The 19,254-nt window shown below is 52.6% G+C and overlaps 5 protein-coding genes across 5 annotated transcripts; 2 read left to right on the top strand and 3 right to left on the bottom strand.

Moving 5' to 3' along the window:
* Positions 1–998: 998 nt before the first annotated feature.
* On the bottom strand, positions 999–2,200 carry PHACADRAFT_257009 (uncharacterized protein). Its single transcript, XM_007396244.1, has 6 exons — positions 2,004–2,200; positions 1,706–1,932; positions 1,647–1,655; positions 1,498–1,593; positions 1,398–1,443; positions 999–1,343 (listed from the first exon to the last, which is right to left on the bottom strand). The coding sequence occupies exons 1-6, from the start codon at positions 2,095–2,097 to the stop codon at positions 1,066–1,068; spliced, it is 750 nt and encodes a 249-aa protein (XP_007396306.1). The 5' UTR covers positions 2,098–2,200; the 3' UTR covers positions 999–1,065.
* A 165-nt stretch (positions 2,201–2,365) lies between these two features.
* On the bottom strand, positions 2,366–3,852 carry PHACADRAFT_257006 (uncharacterized protein). Its single transcript, XM_007396243.1, has 6 exons — positions 3,531–3,852; positions 3,400–3,480; positions 3,208–3,346; positions 3,051–3,158; positions 2,665–2,997; positions 2,366–2,615 (listed from the first exon to the last, which is right to left on the bottom strand). Exons 1-6 carry the CDS (start codon positions 3,839–3,841, stop codon positions 2,475–2,477), a joined length of 1,113 nt encoding a protein of 370 aa, XP_007396305.1. The 5' UTR covers positions 3,842–3,852; the 3' UTR covers positions 2,366–2,474.
* Positions 3,853–4,106: 254 nt separating this feature from the next.
* Positions 4,107–4,892, top strand: PHACADRAFT_257005 (uncharacterized protein). The gene is made up of 5 exons (XM_007396242.1): positions 4,107–4,258; positions 4,339–4,410; positions 4,463–4,567; positions 4,623–4,696; positions 4,760–4,892. Exons 1-5 carry the CDS (start codon positions 4,169–4,171, stop codon positions 4,791–4,793), a joined length of 375 nt encoding a protein of 124 aa, XP_007396304.1. The 5' UTR covers positions 4,107–4,168; the 3' UTR covers positions 4,794–4,892.
* A 325-nt stretch (positions 4,893–5,217) lies between these two features.
* Positions 5,218–8,093, top strand: PHACADRAFT_257004 (uncharacterized protein). The gene is made up of 13 exons (XM_007396241.1): positions 5,218–5,415; positions 5,470–5,529; positions 5,584–5,641; positions 5,690–6,122; positions 6,172–6,391; positions 6,442–6,774; positions 6,825–6,974; positions 7,029–7,138; positions 7,189–7,243; positions 7,298–7,489; positions 7,544–7,610; positions 7,664–7,895; positions 7,947–8,093. The coding sequence occupies exons 1-13, from the start codon at positions 5,263–5,265 to the stop codon at positions 7,963–7,965; spliced, it is 2,082 nt and encodes a 693-aa protein (XP_007396303.1). The 5' UTR covers positions 5,218–5,262; the 3' UTR covers positions 7,966–8,093.
* Positions 8,094–12,935: 4,842 nt separating this feature from the next.
* PHACADRAFT_53122 (uncharacterized protein) lies at positions 12,936–15,977 on the bottom strand (the record flags this gene model as incomplete). Its single annotated transcript, XM_007395211.1, has 3 exons — positions 12,936–13,347; positions 13,405–14,513; positions 14,571–15,977. Coding segments are annotated over 3 exons (2,928 nt in total), but the record flags the coding sequence as incomplete, so codon positions are not given.
* Positions 15,978–19,254: the final 3,277 nt, after the last annotated feature.

Below are 19,254 nucleotides of genomic sequence, written 5' to 3'. Positions count from 1 at the left end.
TGTGATCGTCGACCGTGAGAAAAGTGAAAAAGCTTGTTTCGCGACATGAATAAGCACAACAGTTCGGTGGTTTTTGAAGAATTTTGACTCGCGATTCAAGCTTTAAAATTGAAAGTCTCAAAGTCTCAAGATCTCATGTCTGGCTGGCGATCACAGGCGCCGTTTGACGACAATGTACAACCGCTAGTTCAAGCAAGATATGCTCATCCTAGACAATTCAGCCCACCTGTTGCAGAAGCAGCCACGAACGTTTTCGTAGGATCCTCGCCTATTCTCAAGATCCAGCGGCAACGGTCGCGCAGGGACCCCAGCCTCCGTAGGAGTATATCCTGGCCTGAGGAGATTTTCCGCCGCACACCGTGACGCACACAGGAGCATTACGCGCGTTTGTGCGTCGCACTGCTCTCCTGGCATCAGAGACATCGCGTCTGAGGACACCGACTGGCTGGCACCGAAAGCGAGCGAGCGGTTGAGCCTAGAGCGCGGCCCCTCCGCCAACGGTCGTGCGGGCGATCCTCGAGATTAGCTCGGGCGGTGTGTTGTGCTGTGCCAGTCTCTCCCTGGGTCCCTGCTTGCCCCTTGGGCTTCGCGTCCACGCGAAAGATAGGTAATATGGCAGCCTCCGACGCCGGAAAATAAGGAGCCCCGCGCGGTGGAAGGCGAGAAGAGGGACGCGCGCGCGCGCGCTGCGCTGCGGCGTGCGAAACTGGCACCCACATGCTGCTGTACGCGGAGCCACCGTCGTCGCGCAGGTCCAGGCGGCTGATTGAGCCGCAGCAAGGGGGAAACATCTTGGCAGCGTGCAGGCACACTAGCGGACAAGCGCTGCGCGAGAAAAAGTAAATATGCACACCACTAGAAAGGCCGCTGTCTTAGACAGCGCAAGCGTGCATACGTCCGACATCGGACTTCGTGCATGCAACACGTCTTGAATCTGTGCTCCCATCGCTTATGAGCGCGCGGCGGTGGCTCTTGCTTCGATATGACGGAGACGAATTGGGAGTCAGGTCTATTTGTGTAGGGTCTACTAGGCGCATGATAGATATGCCACCCACTTACACTAAGTTACGCTGCCTCTAGCTCGGAGCCGAGGCGCGTATCGTCTCCATCTTTGCGCTTTGTCCAATCGTAGTATATTTCCTTGTGTTCTGCCTGCCAGCTGTCCAGTGCTTCTAGTGCGGCTTTGCCCCAATCGTAGTCTTCATGGTCGGTATGTTTTTCCGGGCCATCGACAAAGAGGATAAGCTTCTCGTTGCGCTCTTGTATGAAGCCCTCCCGGACGCCGTTCCGGATAAGCTGGCGAAGAGGGTCGTAGTAACCTAGGACATTCACGACGACGGCAGCTATACCCGCTGTGTCAGCGTGCTTCTCTACGGCGTGGAAGGTCAAGCTCTCACGTTTGTTGTGAATCCCAATCTGCGACCACGTTGTGACTTCTAGCAGCTGTGTACAAATCCGTCAGATCTACATTCGAAGCGGACGGGAGATACTGCGCACCTCCTCGAGGGTTCCGTATCCGCCAGGCAGGCAAATGAATCCGCACGATCGCCTCGCCATTTCGAGCTTCCGCTCATGCATCGAGTCTACTACAACCTTGCCATGTTTATCAGCATCCGCACGCAGCAGGACATACGAACAGGACCCACAATTTCCTCCTGAAGGCAAAAGTCAGCGATCGGCTGGGCATCCAGCATGAACGACGTACATTCCGACGTTTCTCGAGGTCACAAAGTGCCTCTTTCGCGGCCTTGGCCTCTGCGGCTCCACTCACGGCTTCCTTCTCTCCTCCCGAGGCGATCATAGCCGCAGGCAGCACACCAACGACGGTACTGCCTGCATCCAGCACTGCACCCGATACCACACCCATGATCCCCTTTCTACCTCCGCCATAGACAAGCGGCCTACCCGCTTTGCCCAATGCATGGCCCACGCCTGTTCATGGGCAGCCGCACGGCGATTGTCAGCATGCATTGACCAAGCTCCGAACGAACACTGCCACGCACTGACTGCTGCATTCTGGAACGCTTTTCTATGCCCCAGCGACGACGCACAGTACACCGCAACTGCCTTGTTGTCTGCACTTTGAGCGATGGTCATGGTAGCGGAGTGAACCCGAGTGACGGCGAAAGATGCAGAAATGTTCCGTGGTATGCCTTCGCGCCCACTCCTCTTTTGTGCAGGATGACTTGGTACAGGCCCCATGGCCGTCATGTGCTCCTGTGGTCCGTCAGAACATGGGAAGGTATGTCAAGTTCTTGCTGGCGACATATGGAGGTGACTCATTGATTGTGATCAGAGGCAAAGTCAAGCGCGGGGACTGTCTTCGCACTCAGCGACCCAGGGTCGCACACAGATCATACAAAAAGGGTTTAGACGTCTCGTCCGAGTCCAAGTATCCATATAACGTAGTACATCCCTATCGTACATATCCCCGATTAGATAGATATATGTATAATATTAGCAAGTCGCGGATGTCACTGGTCGAGGTCGAAAATCTCGCCGCGTTCTTCGAGGACCTCGACATTGCGAAGTAGAGGATCGAGCGACGCAAGCTCATCCTTAATGCCTGTCCGCGCAAAGTCATCGAGCTCTTTTAGTAAAACCGCGATGAGTTTCTTGGGAGGATATCAGAAAGTAACTCCCGGGAGTGAGCGTGTGGCGCACCTTTAGTCGGTTGTCTATCTGCTTAACCGCGTCTCCGAGCGCCGATGTCCAGCTGGGCGGTGGACTTCCTAATTGCCCAGCATACACTGCAGCAGATCCCCCGTGCGCAATTCCCCAAAGACTGTTCTCGCCATCGTCCGTGGGCAGCGCATCAGTGCCCGAGAATAAGTAGGAGACACCAGGATGTGGCGAAAGTAATCCCAACGGCCCTGTCATGTGCTGTCCAGAGCTTGGGAACGGCGACGGGCCGAGAATCTTAGAGATTTTGTTGTACACTTCGGAAAGGATGTCCAGAAGGGAGAGTAGGGTTTGATGATAATCTAAGGGGAAAGGCTGTACGTGGCTTCAACTCCACGGCATACGAGAGACTCGATAGTGAGACACACCACATGAGGCATGACCAAGAAGGAGGTTTCTAATGAATCCGTGTAGGATATCGCGTAATCTGTCGCTCCTAGCTGTCGCTTTGGTCTTCCCGACCTGAAAAGTGAACGCTTTGGCGACGCTTCAGCTACGAGATAATTGACAGGGACCAACACGCACCATCTTCGGCCGCTCCCCATCCTCTTTTGATTGATCAAACTCCATTAGTGCGTTTAACAGGCCGCGTAGAAAATCCTGAGGCTCCTTAACGTCAAAGTAGTTGGCCAGCGACATGCCAAGACACGCAAAGCGATAGGTCCTGCGATATGGTTCTGTCTGTCGCGAAGGGCAAGTGGGTAGCAGCCGACATACCGATTTTTCATGGCTGTATTCGAGAATACCTTACCGAGCTCCCCACGGGTGATCATGATTGTATGAAACCAGTGACTTCGCCTATACGACGCGTTCAGCGGATAACAACGGGGAGTGTTGTGCACACGCACCCTTCATGTACATTCCGCAAGTACGTCAGCGTGATGATCCTCTTCTTGACCAGCTCCCGCAGCATTTCGACTGACGTTCCTTGCGCAACGGCGCCACCATTTAGCAAGCTCGACGCATGGGTTGAATCCGTCAATGATGACTGAACGTCCCAGTCTCGCACCATGGAACCTGTTCCCGTTGTTGGCGTTGGAAGCGCGGCACCGAACGGTAAACCAGAGATGGTTGAGATTGCGATTCCCTGCGAGGCTTGTCCTAAAGAACCGGGCTTCAGGGATGTAAGGAGGTTCTGGGCGGAGGACTTGCGGCGCATGCTTGGGCGTTGGATCTGGCCTTCTGCTGGGGTCGCAGGCATCATTTGATTAAATGTAGCCATGCCGATAGAATAGCAGCTGTGCAGTTCCCATCCACACTAAACGGGAGTGATTGGGGCTTGTTCCAGACACAAGGTTTCTGTGAACCGTGATGGCGGTCGATAAGCAGCGAAGCGGTTATCTCAATACAACGCGGTCACGGGAAAGGTGAAAGGATGTTATAAAATGCTACTTACCTTTTGTTACTGTAACGCCACCGGTTAACGGAACTTGTCAATCTCTTTTTTGCAGTGACCCTTTTCCTCTACCCCCCACCTCGCTCAACCATGGCAGACATCAACGCGGTTGCAAAGCAGTTTACCAGCTTTTATTATTCTACCTTCGATTCGGATCGTGCGGGTTTGCGGAGCCTCTACGTGCGTCAAGATCCTAGTTCTGATCATGGACCATCTATTGGGATGCCGACCTCCTAATACCTGCTAATGCATCACTGCAGCGGCCACAATCTATGCTTACCTGGGAGGGCACCCCGATTCTTGGAGATGCCGCCATCGCTGAGAAGCTGGTTGTAAGTTAGACATCCCTCCCAACCCTTCGGGAGCTAATCTATGCCTTGTTAGACTCTGCCATTCCAGACGGTCCAGCACAAGGTCACCACTCTCGATGCTCAGCCATCTTCCCCCTCCGTTGCGAGCTTGATCGTTAGCGTCACTGGATTGCTCATAGTGCGCAACCTGACAGTTCTTACTGAACCCAAATATTGACATGCAATTACTACAGGTCGACGAAGGCTCGAACCCCCTCCAGTTCAGCCAAGTTTTCCAGCTTATACCGGATGGCAGTAGCTACTACATGTAAGCGTTGCTTATGTCTTTGTGTACATCACCCGTCTTACCTCGTCTTGCCTCGTCCGACAGTTACAACGATATCTTCCGCCTCAACTATGGTTAAGCCACCGCCACCACCCCAGGAGTTTCGCTCATAGTTGTAGCTGTAGTCTGTTGTCCCTCCGCCGTCGATGCAATAATACATAAAGGATTTTTTCACTTTCTCTACCACCATTAAGAAGGAATATCCGTCAACGTCAATATCTGGTAATGATCCGCATCAAAATCGTCATAGGCGCTCTAGCGCCCCGAAACCTACCAGACACGGAAATAAATCGCGGGGTAAATTTACAGAAATCGTGTCTCTCGCCTACAGTACCACCATAAACTTGGCGGGATATAAGGAGTAGTTTGTGTACCTTTTTATACTGTGGAATGCGATGTCATTTGAGTGAATATGCACGTCATATCCTCATTGTAGGCTGCGGCCCAGCAGCCGCGCGTCCCAATTGCAGGCGCACAGCAACACGCACTTGTCTCAGCACTTCCACCACTCTTCCTCACTCTCATCTTCCTACGCTTCGGTCAGCATAATGGCGACTAACACACTCGGCTCAGAGATTGTCGGGGTCATTAACAAGCTACAGGATGTCTTCACCGCCGTGGGGTCATCGGCGTCTCAAATAGACTTGCCTCAAATCTGCGTGCTGGGTAGCCAGAGTAGTGGAAAGAGCTCTGTGCTTGAGGTGTGTATCTTATACTCTCACCAATGTTTGCTAACTATAACTCCTTAATTTCAGAACATTGTCGGCCGCGATTTCTTGCCACGAGGAACTGGAATTGTAACGCGTAGACCATTAGTGAGTTATGTCGCACATAAGGTGCTTCTGCCATCCGTAACATCCGTACCCTAGGTTCTGCAACTCATAAACAGACCAGCACAGCCAGCTGCACCAAATGGAACAGCTAAACGTGAGTCTCTCTCTCCTACGTTCCTCTTCGACGCTCATTGTTTCATAGCTGAGCTCAACGGCAACGATCCTCACGCGAACGAGAACGAATGGGGTGAATTCCTTCACTTGCCTGGCCAGAAGTTCTACGACTTCAATAAGGTTCGCGAGGAAATTGTTCGCGACACTGAGGCCAAGACTGGTCGCAATGCCGGCATCTCGCCACTGCCCATCAACCTGCGCATCTACTCCCCCAATGTCCTCACTCTTACGCTTGTTGATTTACCTGGTCTCACAAAAGTGCCAGTCGGCGACCAGCCGCGAGACATTGAGAAGCAGATCCGAGACATGCTCATGAAGTTCATCTCGAAGCCGTCATGTATTATCCTCGCGGTGACCCCCGCCAACACTGACTTAGCGAACTCTGATGGCTTGAAGCTTGCACGAGAGGTGGATCAGGAGGGACAGAGGACGATTGGTGTGCTTACCAAGATCGATCTCATGTGCGTGCCAGGACGATTACCCTGATGCCTTTTACTGATGTCGGTACAGGGATCAAGGAACAGACGTCGTGGATATTCTCGCAGGCCGGGTTATCCCGCTGCGCTTGGGTTATGTTCCAGTCGTGAACCGTGGTCAGCGCGACATCGACCACAACAAGCCTATCCAGGTCGCTCTCCAGTATGAACGCGAGTTCTTCGAGAATCATGTTGCATACAAGGGCAAAGCGCAGTACTGCGGAACGCCGTTCCTGGCGCGTAAGCTCAACATGGTACGCGGATGTAACCCAGTCGCGTGCTGTGAAGGCTGACAACCTGATAGCTTCTTATGCATCACATTCGTGCGACATTACCAGACATCAAGCAACGGATTAGCACGCAGCTGCAAAAATACAATGCCGAGCTTATGACTCTTGGAGGACCTATGGGCGACCAGAGCTCATCGGGTGTCGTCCTTTCTGTCATCACTGACTTCTGCTCGGAGTTCCGCGCAAACATCGATGGCGGCACGAACGACCTGTCGCTCAACGAGCTGTCAGGTGGTGCTCGTATCAGCTTCGTCTTCCATGAGTTGTTCAATCAGGGTGTCAAGACCATTGATCCATTTGATCAAGTTAAGGATGGCGATATCAGAACGATTCTCTACAACTCTTCGGTGGGTATATGCGTACACATGTACTCCGAGTTTAATTAATATTTTCCTAGGGTTCAACGCCAGCGCTCTTCGTCGGCACTACCGCCTTCGAGGTCATTATCAAGCAGCAGATCAAACGGCTGGAGGAACCCGGTCTGAAGTGCTGTCAACTTGTCTATGACGAGCTGATTCGGATTCTCGGCCAAATTTTGACAAAGATCGTGAGCATTCTTTATATCATGTATTTGTCATGTGTATGTCTAAGTCCATTGTAGCAACAATTCAGGCGATTCCCTGCCCTTAAGGAGCGCTTCAACTCTGTAGTCGTCAATTTTTTCAAGAACGCAATGAACCCTACAACAAAGCTCGTGTCTGATCTTGTTGCGTAAGTGCGCCTATACATCTCACCCATGGCTCAATCTGACTGAGCTGCAGTATGCAAGCCTGCTACGTGAATACAACACATCCGGACTTCCTGAACGGCCATAAGGTTAGTGCCTTCATAGCCCTCACTGTCCGATTAATTTTGACCATCCTTGTATAGGCCCTGTCCATAGTCACGGAGCGTCTGAATGCCAGCAAGCCGCAAGACAAGAACAAGGTCGCGGCCGCTGCGGTCAACAATAACAAGGACCTTGATGTTGACCCGAAGCGCGATGAGCCCAGCTTCTTCGGATCGTTCTTCTCTTCTGCGAAGAATGCGCCTAAGAAGAAGGGAGCTGCTGTCATGGATTCAGTAGGCGCCACTATCAGCGATTTCGACGGGACCAGAGACTGACTCGCAGCTTAGCCTCCGCCGCAGATCCGCCCGCAGGCTGCCCTCAACGACCGAGAGCTCATGGAAACTGAGGTCATCAGTGCGTCGATCCATTCCTGTCGGTTTAGGTCCAGATATTGACATCCGCTGCAGAACTACTCATCCACTCGTACTTCAACATCGTCAAGCGCGAGATGATTGACATGGTCCCGAAGGCGATCTCACTCACTCTCGTGCAGTTCTCTAAGGACAACCTCCAACGCGAGCTCCTCCAGGAGCTGTACAAGCCCGAGGTGCTCGATGATCTTCTCAAGGAATCAGAATTCGTCGTTCAGCGCCGCAAAGAAGTCGTCTCCATGGTCCAGGCGCTCAATAAGGCCGAGGAGTACGTTCTATTCGTCCCACTTCTACATTCTCATTACTGACTGCGCTGTAGGATTGTCGCTGGTGTGTAAGGCGCGTGCTGCGTGGCGCTTATTACAGATATGAACATTGGGGTGTCATACGAGTACTTTAATACCCTTACTATGCAGAGTATTTTTCCATGTTTAGATGTTGTAGTCACATTCGCGGATTTATTATTCTCACTTGTTGCATTAATTTCAGGGCTGAGCGTAGTTCTTCGCGCGGCCTCTAGACTCTGAAGGCATCGTGGCGTTCGGCTGACCGCGTTTGACTTGCTATTTTCGCTTCTCTTCAGGATGGAAATGCCGGGAGATCACCGTGGATCATATACGAGTTCCCACGGACATCGCCAGGTGAGGGGATAACCAAATGCCACTCAACGCTCAATCCTTCGCGAATAGGTTCTAACCCTCTTTATTGCCTCAGTCCGTTTTCTTGTCTTTTGTTCGACGTAGAGCTATCTTTTCTAAAAGGTTATATTGCAACAGGCGCGATGTACACAATAGCGTTCACGCGAAGCACGCATGTTACGACACTCCGACTGCTCTTGTCATGTACGGCAGCGGACTCGCGTATCATCTCTACATTCGACGCCCAATCCCATCATTTCCTCTATCAGAGGTACAAAGTCCACTCATTGTTTTCTATTCTCTCGAGTTGCACGTCGATCACCGCTCGAAATTATAGGCCAGGTAAGACAAGCGGATCTCATGACCTCTGCATTTCAACTTCGCTAAATGCATCATATCCCAGAACGTTATGGGCCCTCATACGTCGGGCGGCATAAGCGCGCGCTCCAGACGACGTGCATCTTATCGCTTGCAAATGAATACTGTCGATGTCCAGGTTCTCACAGCGATAGTGTTGACACTTCCACCGCATCGGTCTTATGGAGGCCCGTCGCGATAACCCAATCGTCCCTCAAAGCTCTCTGACGATATCTCAACATCATATGCGAAACAATGATACTCCTGCTTCGCAGAAATGTGGTTCGGTATTCAATGCCACTTGATGTTACCGTGCAGGTCACCGCAAGCTCACCCTCGCCTTGCCATGCTGGCGTTGAGGGTAGGATTAAACGCTCCCTGAGGCTCGCGGATATGGTGCTCGCGGATATGGTGAGTCCGGAAGCCTTGCCCATTGTATCCGAGTTTGCCGCTAGTTTCGTTACGTTTCATCTCATAGATCCAGAAGGTCATCGTACTCATTACATTCTCATACCCGACGGCTACACGGGGGTTGCGCCCCTATTGCGACTGGCTGCCCCGACCACCCCGTCGAAGGCCACATCCGACATGGGTTCGGCGATATGCTGTGGCTGCGGGTCGCAGGCTGATTTTATCACATCTTCGCAGACAGATCTGAAGTACGGACGCTGCGCAGTGCTTGCAAGTTCCGATGCGCAGCTGACGGTCTTACGAAGGGAAGCAATGCATGATTCTGCTGCGGTGGCACAGCAACAAGCAAGGGCGTTCGATTGTCCTCAGCACTCAAGTTGTACGTACTTCACTCCTAAACTACCTGAGAGGTTCACTGATAGCTCCACAGAAATGCTGAGCTCCCCTAAACAGTCGAAGTCACATTACGTTGTCCTGCGCTTGGGGCACTTCAGATCCCCTTCCGCCTCCGCACTCACTGCGACAGTTACGAGAGGCGCAATGATAGTTCGTGGGTAAAACATCGTCTCGATACCCTTCAGGCAAGTTGCAGATGATGAACTCAGATCCTAATTAAAATAATGCTTCTTAGTGCGTCATCCTGTGCTGCACGCTTTTCACGTGTCTCACATCCTGCTGTTGCAAAGCAGCTTTTTCCTATTGGGATCAAGACGTGGACGATCAATGCTGTGGATGTCGGCACAGTGTTGGACTGCGGGCACGCAAATTTACTACACGCTTACTATGTTCGAAGAAGAAGACCGTTCGAGGTGCGTCTTTCCACTATGCCGAGGTCATACGCAATACAAATGTGACCTGTCCCGTCCGTTTTTGCTCTCTGCCCTATATCCATCAGACGAGCAGTGCAGATTTACTAACGCCCACGTAGCATGGACGGGACCCCGAGAATCCCGCGTTTAATCCATGAGAGCCCCGTAACCCATGTGGGAGTACCTCCAGAGCTTGCAATGAGGGCGTAGTGCTATTACCTAGAGTCTCGTGCGTGCGAGCCTTCGGCGTCTACAATCTTCTCATTGTAGCCTGTGACTGATACTCTCGCTACCTATCCATTAGGTTTTCTCGCTGATGGCGCGGGCATAAGCAGCGTGTCTATCCTTCTCCTGCCTCAAAGTCTGCAAGTATTATGCTGCTCGCGTTCTTCACACACGCTGTATCCTTTGGATGGACGTATCTCGTGCCGCAGTAAAAATGTGCCGGAGTGCGCGCAATCATTTCGCGTGCCCGCTCCACGGCGCCGCTGGGCGACGTTCGGCTGCTTCCGCAGATGCGCTCCAACTTCGAAGAAAGCAAACCTTTCCGACATCAGCGCGGTGGGAAACCGGCGCAGATCGCCTCCCGCGATGCTGTATTTGTGTGTGCGCTCCGGCGTTCTAACACCCCAGGTGCCTCTCTCTATGGACAGATGCAACAACTTTCTGCCTGCCCAGGACAAGGAGGGTCAAGCGAGTACGGATGTTCGGTCCATACGTCCAGGTCGCTCTCGGATGTCGGGTGCGGTGCCTTCGCCTTGCTGGATCCATATAACAAGCCGACAGATCTCTTGCAGGGTCACTACGAACACCCCCCGCGGGTGCCTTTGGGGTGCCCTTCCGCCCCTCTCGACCCACGGATGTACGTCCCGGGCTCTTTCTGCGATCAACATCTCCTTTAAGTCCGGTATACGACGGCTGGCACATGTCGCCGCCTTCGCGTCGCCCTGTTTATTGATCACCCTGTTTTCCCCTCGGTGCGACTTCCGGCACGCCTAACAATGCGTCCCTGCCGTGCACATTTTATGCTGGTGGGCCGAGCTTCCGAACTGGCTGTGGCTGGTGCCAAGCATCAGAACATCCGTGCAGCGGCTTGGTGGCGGGAGCGGCGCCCACTCTATCAGCACTCCGCCGCTTTAGAAGTCTTGGTGTCGTGTGCCACGGCCTGTTCGGCTTGAAAGCCGTGCAATTATTATTGGTTCTAGCCGTACCGTCAACCCTTTATCACATTTTAGGGTACTGCCCTCCGTGCGTAGCCCTTCGCTGTACGCAAATTCTGAAAGGGCTTTTGGCCTCGATCCATGCAGCTTTCTGCGATTCGTGCCATCATGCTGTTGATCTGCACACCTTCGTATGCGTACTTATCATTTTCGTCGTCGCGTGGGGCTCAAGCTTGGGATGAGATAGCTTGCGCCAAAGCGCCACAAACTCCGCGTCTGGTTGGGCTTCGATGCTCGTCACCTCGATAAGTTGATACCACGGAACATTTGGTGTTTAGACAGCTTCGTGGCGTCCGAACACTGTGCCAGCTGCATCAGTAGACTCATGTCCACGAGAACTCGATACTTACATCAGGAGCTGCTTCCGGCCGAAGCTGAAGGTTATATATACTTTTAATTGGTGAGTGACACCCGGTACTGTATATGCATCTGACACAGCTTAACTCAGATATGAGATGCTCTGCGGTGACTGCGGACGTTTGCGGTTATCTGGCCTCGACATTCAAACGTTTGAGTGGCCGTCATATACGCCCTGCCATCTGCATGTATCTCTTGTCACCGCCACCGCTGATTTATAGGCGACCGTAGCTGTGCAGTGAGATCTGTTGCGTGTAACAAGCTTTATCTAGAATTTCTTCACATGCTTGCAACCGCCATCACTACGTCCGGCTTTGCTCCCGTCAGGCCTCATGAAAAGTTAACTCCTGCTTAACTTATTTAGTCCACGACGGTCCTCAGACGACTCGAGGTTCAGACATCAGTGCCTCTGCATGCCTCCTAGAGGCTCGCGATCCCCCAGGACCATCTTGACCATCGCTTGCCCTTAAAGCTGTGGTCCACTTCACGCCTCTGCAGCACCTCCGAGGTGGCGTTGTCGACGTCAACACTTCTTTCTGCATTCGGAACGTCTCGATTTCACGGACGTCTTCCTCCATTGGAAGCAGAGCGGTATGTGCAATCACTTTCAGCCGGCGCAAGGAAGAGGCTGCCCGCGGTCGAAGACTCTACTCGGCTGCTCATGCAGTGGGATGTAAACTATACATGGTTCGATACTAGTACGCTTCATTCTATGTGTACTTCAACACGAGACACAAGTTCAGTTCATAGACAAATGACTATACGCCCTCAGCCGACTAAGTATGTTCTTTATCCCTCAACAAGTCTAAGGCAGGCAAGGAGCCATATCTAGTATGACAGTTCGACCACCCTCTGTGCCAAAGGCTACCGTATTACGGTACACCGCCATAGATCCTCGCAGTGCCATCGCATGCGACCGTACAAGCCGGAAGGCAGACGGCACCCAACATAGCCTCCGCCTCTCGGTAGCAGATACGCACCAGAGCCAGTTATCGGCTAAGCAGAATGCGTACTCTGCGTGTTCCGGGCCGTCGTCCTGCGAGGCCGAGCGAGGCCGGTGCTGCGGCGAGATGAAGCACATGGTGGCGTCCGTGACAAAGGACCTCTCGGTAGACGAAAATGCAATCTTCTCTGCACAATCGCCTCCATCATAGCAGTGGAGTAACGTCAGGTCCGGTTCGTCGTCGACGGGGGCCGATCCGGCTCGACTGCTCGCTCGGATATCCCAAAGCGTGACTCTGCTTGATCCAGCACTGGAGGCGACCAGGAGACGGCTGCCGTCCTTGGAAAATGCAAGTGTTGTGGGCGGACCGTACGCACACTGATAAGGCATCAAGCGGACTATCTGTGGCGTCGTCAGGCTGACTAGCCCAAGTGTATGGTCATCCGGTTCATCGCTCCAGCAGCTAAATACCACCATGGCGGCATCAGGAGACACAGCAACGAAGGGTATATGGAGATTTTCGTTATGATAGACGATGAGCGATTCCGCACCGCGCGTTCTTGACTGGCCGATCTCCCAAACACGAATGCTGTGGTCGTATGAGCACGAGATTACTCGTTTCCCGTCCGGAAAGAATTTCGCCATCCGTACGCCGCCTTTGTGCCCAGTGAACGTCTGTTCGCAACGACCGCTCTTCACACTCCACAAACGAATAACGCCAACCTCCGACCCTTTGGACTTGTACTCCGACGAGAGCAGCATCTTTCCATCAGGAGAGAATGACAGGTGCGAGACAAGGCCTTGATGACCTTCGAGCACTCGCAACTGAGCGCCGCTCGCAGCATCCCACAGACGAATTGTATTGTTTTGCGAGCCGGTGGCAAGGATGCGTCCATCGGGTGAGAACGCCACGGAGCGTACAATCGAAATATGCTGAGACTCAGCGGCAGCATAGTACATCCCTGATTCATGACCCCGGGTTAACCTTTCCTTCAACTTCTTCCTGATGGGCTTGTGCTCCTTCTCGGTTGACATCAGAGACAGGTCCCAGACGCGGATGCTCTGGTCACGGCCACAGCTGGCTATCCGTTGGCCATCAGGGGAGTATCTGAGGCCGTACACTTCATTGGAGTGTCCTTCCAAAGTGCGAAGGGTAGAACCACTCGCCATATCCCACAGGATGATGGTACGGTCTGCTGAGCCGGAGGCAAGCGTAGCGCCATCGGAAGAGAAGTCGAGAGACCACACCGTTGATGTATGGCCTTGCAGCGTGTGTATGGAATGGCCGTCGACAGCAGAATGCAAGACAATGTCCTTTGCTGGGTGTCCCTGCCCCGAAGCAAAAATAGTTTCGTCGGGTGAGACGGCGATGGACAGTATGAAAATGCGTTCGGGATGGTTAACTTGTGCGATGCACGTCCAGGCGCTTGAAAATTTCCAGACTCTGCATGCACCGTCTATGCTGGCCGAAACCAGCAATCTTCCAGTTCGGGAAAACCTGATGCTGGTAACAACGGAATTGTGTGCGGGAGACAGGGTCTTGAACGAGCCGGTCTCGTTGTCGACGTCCCAGACCCGTATCGAATGGTCTGTAGAGCCAGAGACAAGAACTGTGATATCGCCATCCAGAGAAAAGTCCACAGTGTTGACATTATCGGTGTGACCCTTCAGGGTGTGGAGGTGGCCACCAGTAATGGCATCCCAAATGATGATGGTCTTGTCATCAGAACCTGAAGCAATATATTTGCCGTTGGGGGAGAACGCTACGCATCGGATTGCATCCTCGTGTCCTTCTAGGGTGTGTAGATGGGAGCCCGTAACAGCATCCCATAACTTGACTGTCTTGTCCCAAGATGCCGAGACAATGCGCCGGCCATCAGGCGAGAAACACATAGCGATTACAGTGTCTGAATGGCCCTCGATAGCGAGAGTACTTGTGTCCCAATTCTGCCAAAGTCCACTGAGTACCATTGGAAGCCCAATTCCTTGCCCAGTGTAATGCTCTCTGAGCTTGCTTGATGTAGGACAAAAAGGGACGAGACCGGAATAAACTTGAAGACATGAGATACTGAGGCCGGGAAAGGACTGTTGTAAAGCTCGTTGGCAATCGTACAGTAAGGCAATGATGTTAGAGTGCGGAAGGGGCAGTTCCTGAATGAAGTAATATCATTAGTGATATATTGAGTGAAAGTGAGATATGTTATATACCAGTAACCTCTCGCGTAGTGTCTGTAATGCCGAAACCACGCTACCTAGCTCTCCAAGGAGGCTCATAACCTCCAGCCAGTTCAGCAAGTAGCTTTCGATGAACTTAACGAGCAAGTTAAACAGCTCGCTGTCGACTTTGCCGCATAAGACATGGTGTATCCAGTGAAGATTGGCGTAACGCAAAGATGGAGAAATGTGCTCCGCTACGAGTTTCGGAAGCTTAGGCACCTCTGAGTTCGGCACGCTCCGCCCAATGTTGCAGATATCCATTCGCAGCCCGCCGATCATGGTCTCGAGGCACCGCTGGGCAATGAGTCTATGCTGGATTGCCGGACTGACCAGCAGACCGGGGTCGCGGCATCGGTTTCCGTCAGTGAGGAAGTCTTGGAACGAAGGGTGAATGAGGCGGATGACGGCATTATCATCATCGGGAACCACGACGACCGACTGGAGGTGAGTCAGCGTAGTCCTCGTCGTTCCGCGCTCGAGGAGCATGAGCATGTCAATGGCATTTAGCGACAAACGATCGCGATTGAGGACGAGTGCGCCAAGGATAATCTTCAACCGCAGCTTGAGCTCTCGGGAACCATTCGGATATGCACTCTTCAGAACCTGCAGGTACAGCTTGTCGAGCTGGAAGAAAGGGGTTACCACACTTGTCGACGATATCCCTTGACCCTCGAGCAGTAATCGAAGACGACCACTTGGGTCACTAGCATTTGGATCCTCGATAAAGCGTACGACAGTAGCGGCATATATGAATAGCCTATTCGAGAGCTTGACTAGTCGCGCCACCTGTTTTGCCATGGGCCATAATCTGTCCAAGGCGTATCTCTCTCGGATACCGGCCATCTTCTGCCGTAGAAAGATCTCGATATCGCGCTCAGTGGTGTCTGGTGGCACCTCATGGAGGATGACGTGCTGCGTCGTGTTAATCAAGCCGGTTGAACGGAAGCTGTGGTCAATATTTGGGATAGGGCGGCTTGTAAGAAAAATCTTCAAGGGAGCTAGGCCAGAGACATGCTCCGACAGTGCTCGAATAATGAGAGGTGTCGCTTGATCGTCCTTGCATTCGTCCAGTGCATCAATAACGACCGCGCAGGGAGGGAATGTCGGCAGCTCTCGTAGAGAATCGACGATTAGACACTTTAATTGATGGGAGACAAGAGTCTTCTCGATGTAGGGTTCCCGCCTCAAGACCTCCGCAGTCTTCTCCTGGAACTCGGGGACAAACAGACCAAGCTGGTAGGCAATCGTGGGGAATATCATCTGGACATCACTGCATTCTCGGCTGTCCCTAGAACAGAAGAAGCTCGCGCCGAGGTACCCGCGCTCCGAGCACCACTTGGCCACACTCTGCGCAATGGTCGACTTGCCTGTGCCGGCCACGCCACTAAGCCTGAATATCAGCGCGTCTGCTTTCGGTGGCTGCAGAACAACCTCGGGATTCCGTAGTCCAGCCTGGTTCGAAAGAAACCACTGGTAGATGGTGTTCAGAGTCTCTGATCGTGTTCCACCTTCGCAGACGGAGCGTTGGCCAGGGTAGTCGAAGCGGGCGGCGTCAACGTATCGAGGAGTAGGACCGGCTATTGGATAACGTCAGGCCACGCTGTTGAACACGAAGCAGGAACGCTTTCATCGGCCTGCCGCGATCTGAGTACTCAGTCCCCGAATCTCATCGGTCATCTTGTCGAAGCCCTTCTCCACCGTCACAGCCAATTCCTGTGATGCACTCCGTGAGTGTCGCACATATAGAGATAGTGTAGAGTCACGCACACTAACGGCAAGCTCGATATTCATCGTTCCTCCGATCTACACACAACAACAGTGAATAAGTATATTGCTCTTCAAATTGCGATTTAGACTTACAACAAAGTTATTGATAGCCCAAGATATCTGTCTGAGATATTCGTCTATCGTTCCGGCTAGCGAATCTGAGCTGAGAAGTCGAGAGAATTTGGATCGAGAGGTCAGCTTGCGAACTTCCTTCGTTATCTCCTTCAGCTGCCTGCGCGGGAGTAAGTAGTCTGACGAATTAAGGCGAAGCGATTACAACCTCTCCAAGATACCAATACGTCGCTGCAGGTCGTCTGGGCAATTCTTCCCATCCTTGAAGGCGGGATGCTGAAGAGTGGCGGAGAGTTGATTGGCATAGGTATGGAGAAGCTTAATCTGCTCGGTATTTGCCCGCATTTTCTGAAGCGAGACGGATGAGAACATAGCGCATGGCAGCTTCACATAGTTCACTCACCTTCACGACATCTACAATGCCTGCCACTCCTCCTACTGCGGACTGAAGTGGCGGAAATGCTGCGGTCGCGTCCTTGACAATGTTGAGGGCAAGCACTACGCCATCGAGGAGTGCATGAACGTCCTCATTACCCTCCGATCCTGTGCCGTCGGTGTTCAAGTTCATTCTGTGACCGTTGAGGATGCGTTGTCGTCGTCGTTATCTGAGGCCGAGTACGTGTGAGCACCAATGCCGAGTAGGAGGCTATGCGCGTGAACGTGGCCCACTTAACCTTGTCACGCCGCTCGCCGACAATCTCCCTAAGCACTTATCGAGCCAATATTATCCTTCAGCCTACCTTACGAACAAACGCTAAGCGCGACAAACCGTAGAGTGATTGTGAAAACATATGCCATAAGCCAGCCGCACATGCCCAGGAACATCACTGACATAGACAAGTCTCGGCGGACAGCATCGATACATCTCGAGTACCAATATTCAAAGCAAGGGTAGGGGCGGCAGTTGAATAATTTGAAGACGCGAGTGGCCGTCGTCAGTATGCCTCAAGCGCATCATGGCGACACGACGGGCAAGGGTCCGTGTCTGTACAAGCCTACAAGAGATTTGTTTTCACTGAAGGGCACCTGGTGCAGCGGAATGTTCACAACGTTCGGGTACTGTACAGCCAATCGACGGTAAAAACAGCCATACGCAGTGTCACCGCCGACATTCCGGCCTTCCGACGTGATGCTCGAAGTGGCTAGCAACGTGAGGGCACTGCGGCAGGAAGAGTCTGAGCACATGAAAATTGGGAAGGGCAAGGACACGCTCATTGTCGATCATTTCCACCTGCAAGCAAAGACCTGGTCTCCCAGAAGTACATGTGTTAGATGGGTGACTCGGGCCATTGCAATTACTAACGTGTTAGCGCACCACAGGCGCGTCTCTCCCTTAAAACCGGCGCACAGCTTATGGTCCGAATTTACGCCTCCGGTACGTCTCTAGCAGACAGACAGTGCTGTTTCTACCATAGGTAGCCACCGTACAGAGTAGCTGCAAGTTCGGCGGCGCAGACGTACTGGACATACTTGGTGCTGTCGTGCTCCAACGCTGAAGAGGTACAGAACATGCCTAGCTTGGGTTGTGGACTCGTCGCAAGGTGCAGTAAAACTTGAGTGAAAGTCAATATCGTATTTCGTATGGCCCATCTGCGCGTACCATCCGGTATTTCAGGAGCCCCGCCTAATCAGTGCCATCCTCCTGCTCCATGTACTCGAGCGTTTATATGGCATGCGCCGCCGAGCCTTCGCGTAGCTTCTGTATCATCTCTTGTACACCACCACAGTCGCTTTCGGTACTGCCTGGCGCAGAGTATGGCGCTTGAGAAGAGGTGCATGTCGAGGAGCTGATGGTCGCGCTGCAGCTATAATCTGGATGGGTTCAGATGCGGCGGTGGGAGGTGGCGAAAGAGGGAAGTGGATTAGATAGATATGATGTCCGGATACCGCTTGACAGCTGTCTTTGGTGCGACTCACGCAGAGCGAGAACCGTGACAACGCTTGGTTGGTGAGGAGGGATAGCAGAGGAATGTGCTATTCGTTGATACGAACTTTGAAGGCGAAGTCGAAAGGTGAGAGTCAGCAATGAGCGCATTCGAAATGACGTCGTAAAGACTGATAGCAGAGTCCAAAGCGACAATTTGCAGACACAGGGCCGTCAATGCATGCGTGACAGTGAAAGAGAACGGCACACATACCCAACCACGGCTGTAGTGAAAGCTTTTCCGCAAGCGATCTAATTCCAAGTTTTGGTATTGCGATATAGGCAGAAGGGCGCGATTTGAACGTTCAGTCCGTCAATCCAAGTAGCGTCCTATTCCGAGCGGAGTCGAGGCGAGGAGGATCGTGAGTTCCTGCGGTCCGGGAGACTACGAGTACGAACGTCGAGAGCAGCAGCTTCCCAAGCAACATCGTTTGCACTGGGGCAGGATAGGTGGTAAGACAGCTCATGACAGTGGACGCAAAGCGAAGGAGTCAAGCAAGCAGCTCGAGATGATGGCACTGATTGGACGCGACTTCATCAGCTTCTGATTAGATAAGGCCTGCCTCTGCCATGGTCCACTCCTAGTCTCGGTTCCAGACATTCCGGCCTCATCGACATCATCAACACTGTAAGCCATATAACAAACGGAATTTGAAGTGGCGTGCAGATTATTCCCTCTCTTACTACGACTACTTCTTAAGTACTGATCACACCCAGCTCGGTCTCTGCGAACACCTTCCAGAAGAGAGGGAATAAGACTAGTCCACGCCCTACATAGCTCTGCACGCGAGATTGGTATTTTACAGAGACCAGGGACGCAGCTCACGAAATTGCTCGCCGCCTCTCGACTTAATCACGCGCTTGTGCGCTTGTCTGAGTAATCCCATCTTGGTCAGCACTTTGCTCGCGCTT

Source organism: Phanerochaete carnosa (genome assembly GCF_000300595.1).
Source record: "Phanerochaete carnosa HHB-10118-sp unplaced genomic scaffold PHACAscaffold_5, whole genome shotgun sequence".
Lineage (NCBI taxonomy): Eukaryota > Fungi > Basidiomycota > Agaricomycetes > Polyporales > Phanerochaetaceae > Phanerochaete > Phanerochaete carnosa.
Note: the sequence above shows the minus strand (reverse complement) of the source record. Positions and strands in the feature narration are given on the sequence as shown.

Excerpts from the sequence above, each read along its gene's own strand:
- PHACADRAFT_257009 (XM_007396244.1), bottom strand. The coding sequence starts at position 2,097 with ATGACCATCGCTCAAAGTGCAGACAACAAGGCAGTTGCGGTGTACTGT. Across the intron at positions 1,933-2,003 it reads GTTCCAGAATGCAGCAGTCA|GCGTGGGCCATGCATTGGGC; the intron begins GTGCGTGGCAGT and ends GCCCATGAACAG. Across the intron at positions 1,344-1,397 it reads GATTGGGATTCACAACAAAC|CTGCCGTCGTCGTGAATGTC; the intron begins GTGAGAGCTTGA and ends CAGCGGGTATAG.
- PHACADRAFT_257006 (XM_007396243.1), bottom strand. The coding sequence starts at position 3,841 with ATGCGCCGCAAGTCCTCCGCCCAGAACCTCCTTACATCCCTGAAGCCC. Across the intron at positions 3,159-3,207 it reads ATGGGGAGCGGCCGAAGATG|CGTTCACTTTTCAGGTCGGG; the intron begins GTGCGTGTTGGT and ends GCGTCGCCAAAG. Across the intron at positions 2,616-2,664 it reads AGATAGACAACCGACTAAAG|AAACTCATCGCGGTTTTACT; the intron begins GTGCGCCACACG and ends TATCCTCCCAAG.
- PHACADRAFT_257005 (XM_007396242.1), top strand. The coding sequence starts at position 4,169 with ATGGCAGACATCAACGCGGTTGCAAAGCAGTTTACCAGCTTTTATTAT. Across the intron at positions 4,259-4,338 it reads CGGGTTTGCGGAGCCTCTAC|CGGCCACAATCTATGCTTAC; the intron begins GTGCGTCAAGAT and ends GCATCACTGCAG. Across the intron at positions 4,411-4,462 it reads CCATCGCTGAGAAGCTGGTT|ACTCTGCCATTCCAGACGGT; the intron begins GTAAGTTAGACA and ends ATGCCTTGTTAG.
- PHACADRAFT_257004 (XM_007396241.1), top strand. The coding sequence starts at position 5,263 with ATGGCGACTAACACACTCGGCTCAGAGATTGTCGGGGTCATTAACAAG. Across the intron at positions 6,975-7,028 it reads GCCAAATTTTGACAAAGATC|CAACAATTCAGGCGATTCCC; the intron begins GTGAGCATTCTT and ends AGTCCATTGTAG. Across the intron at positions 7,139-7,188 it reads CTCGTGTCTGATCTTGTTGC|TATGCAAGCCTGCTACGTGA; the intron begins GTAAGTGCGCCT and ends ACTGAGCTGCAG.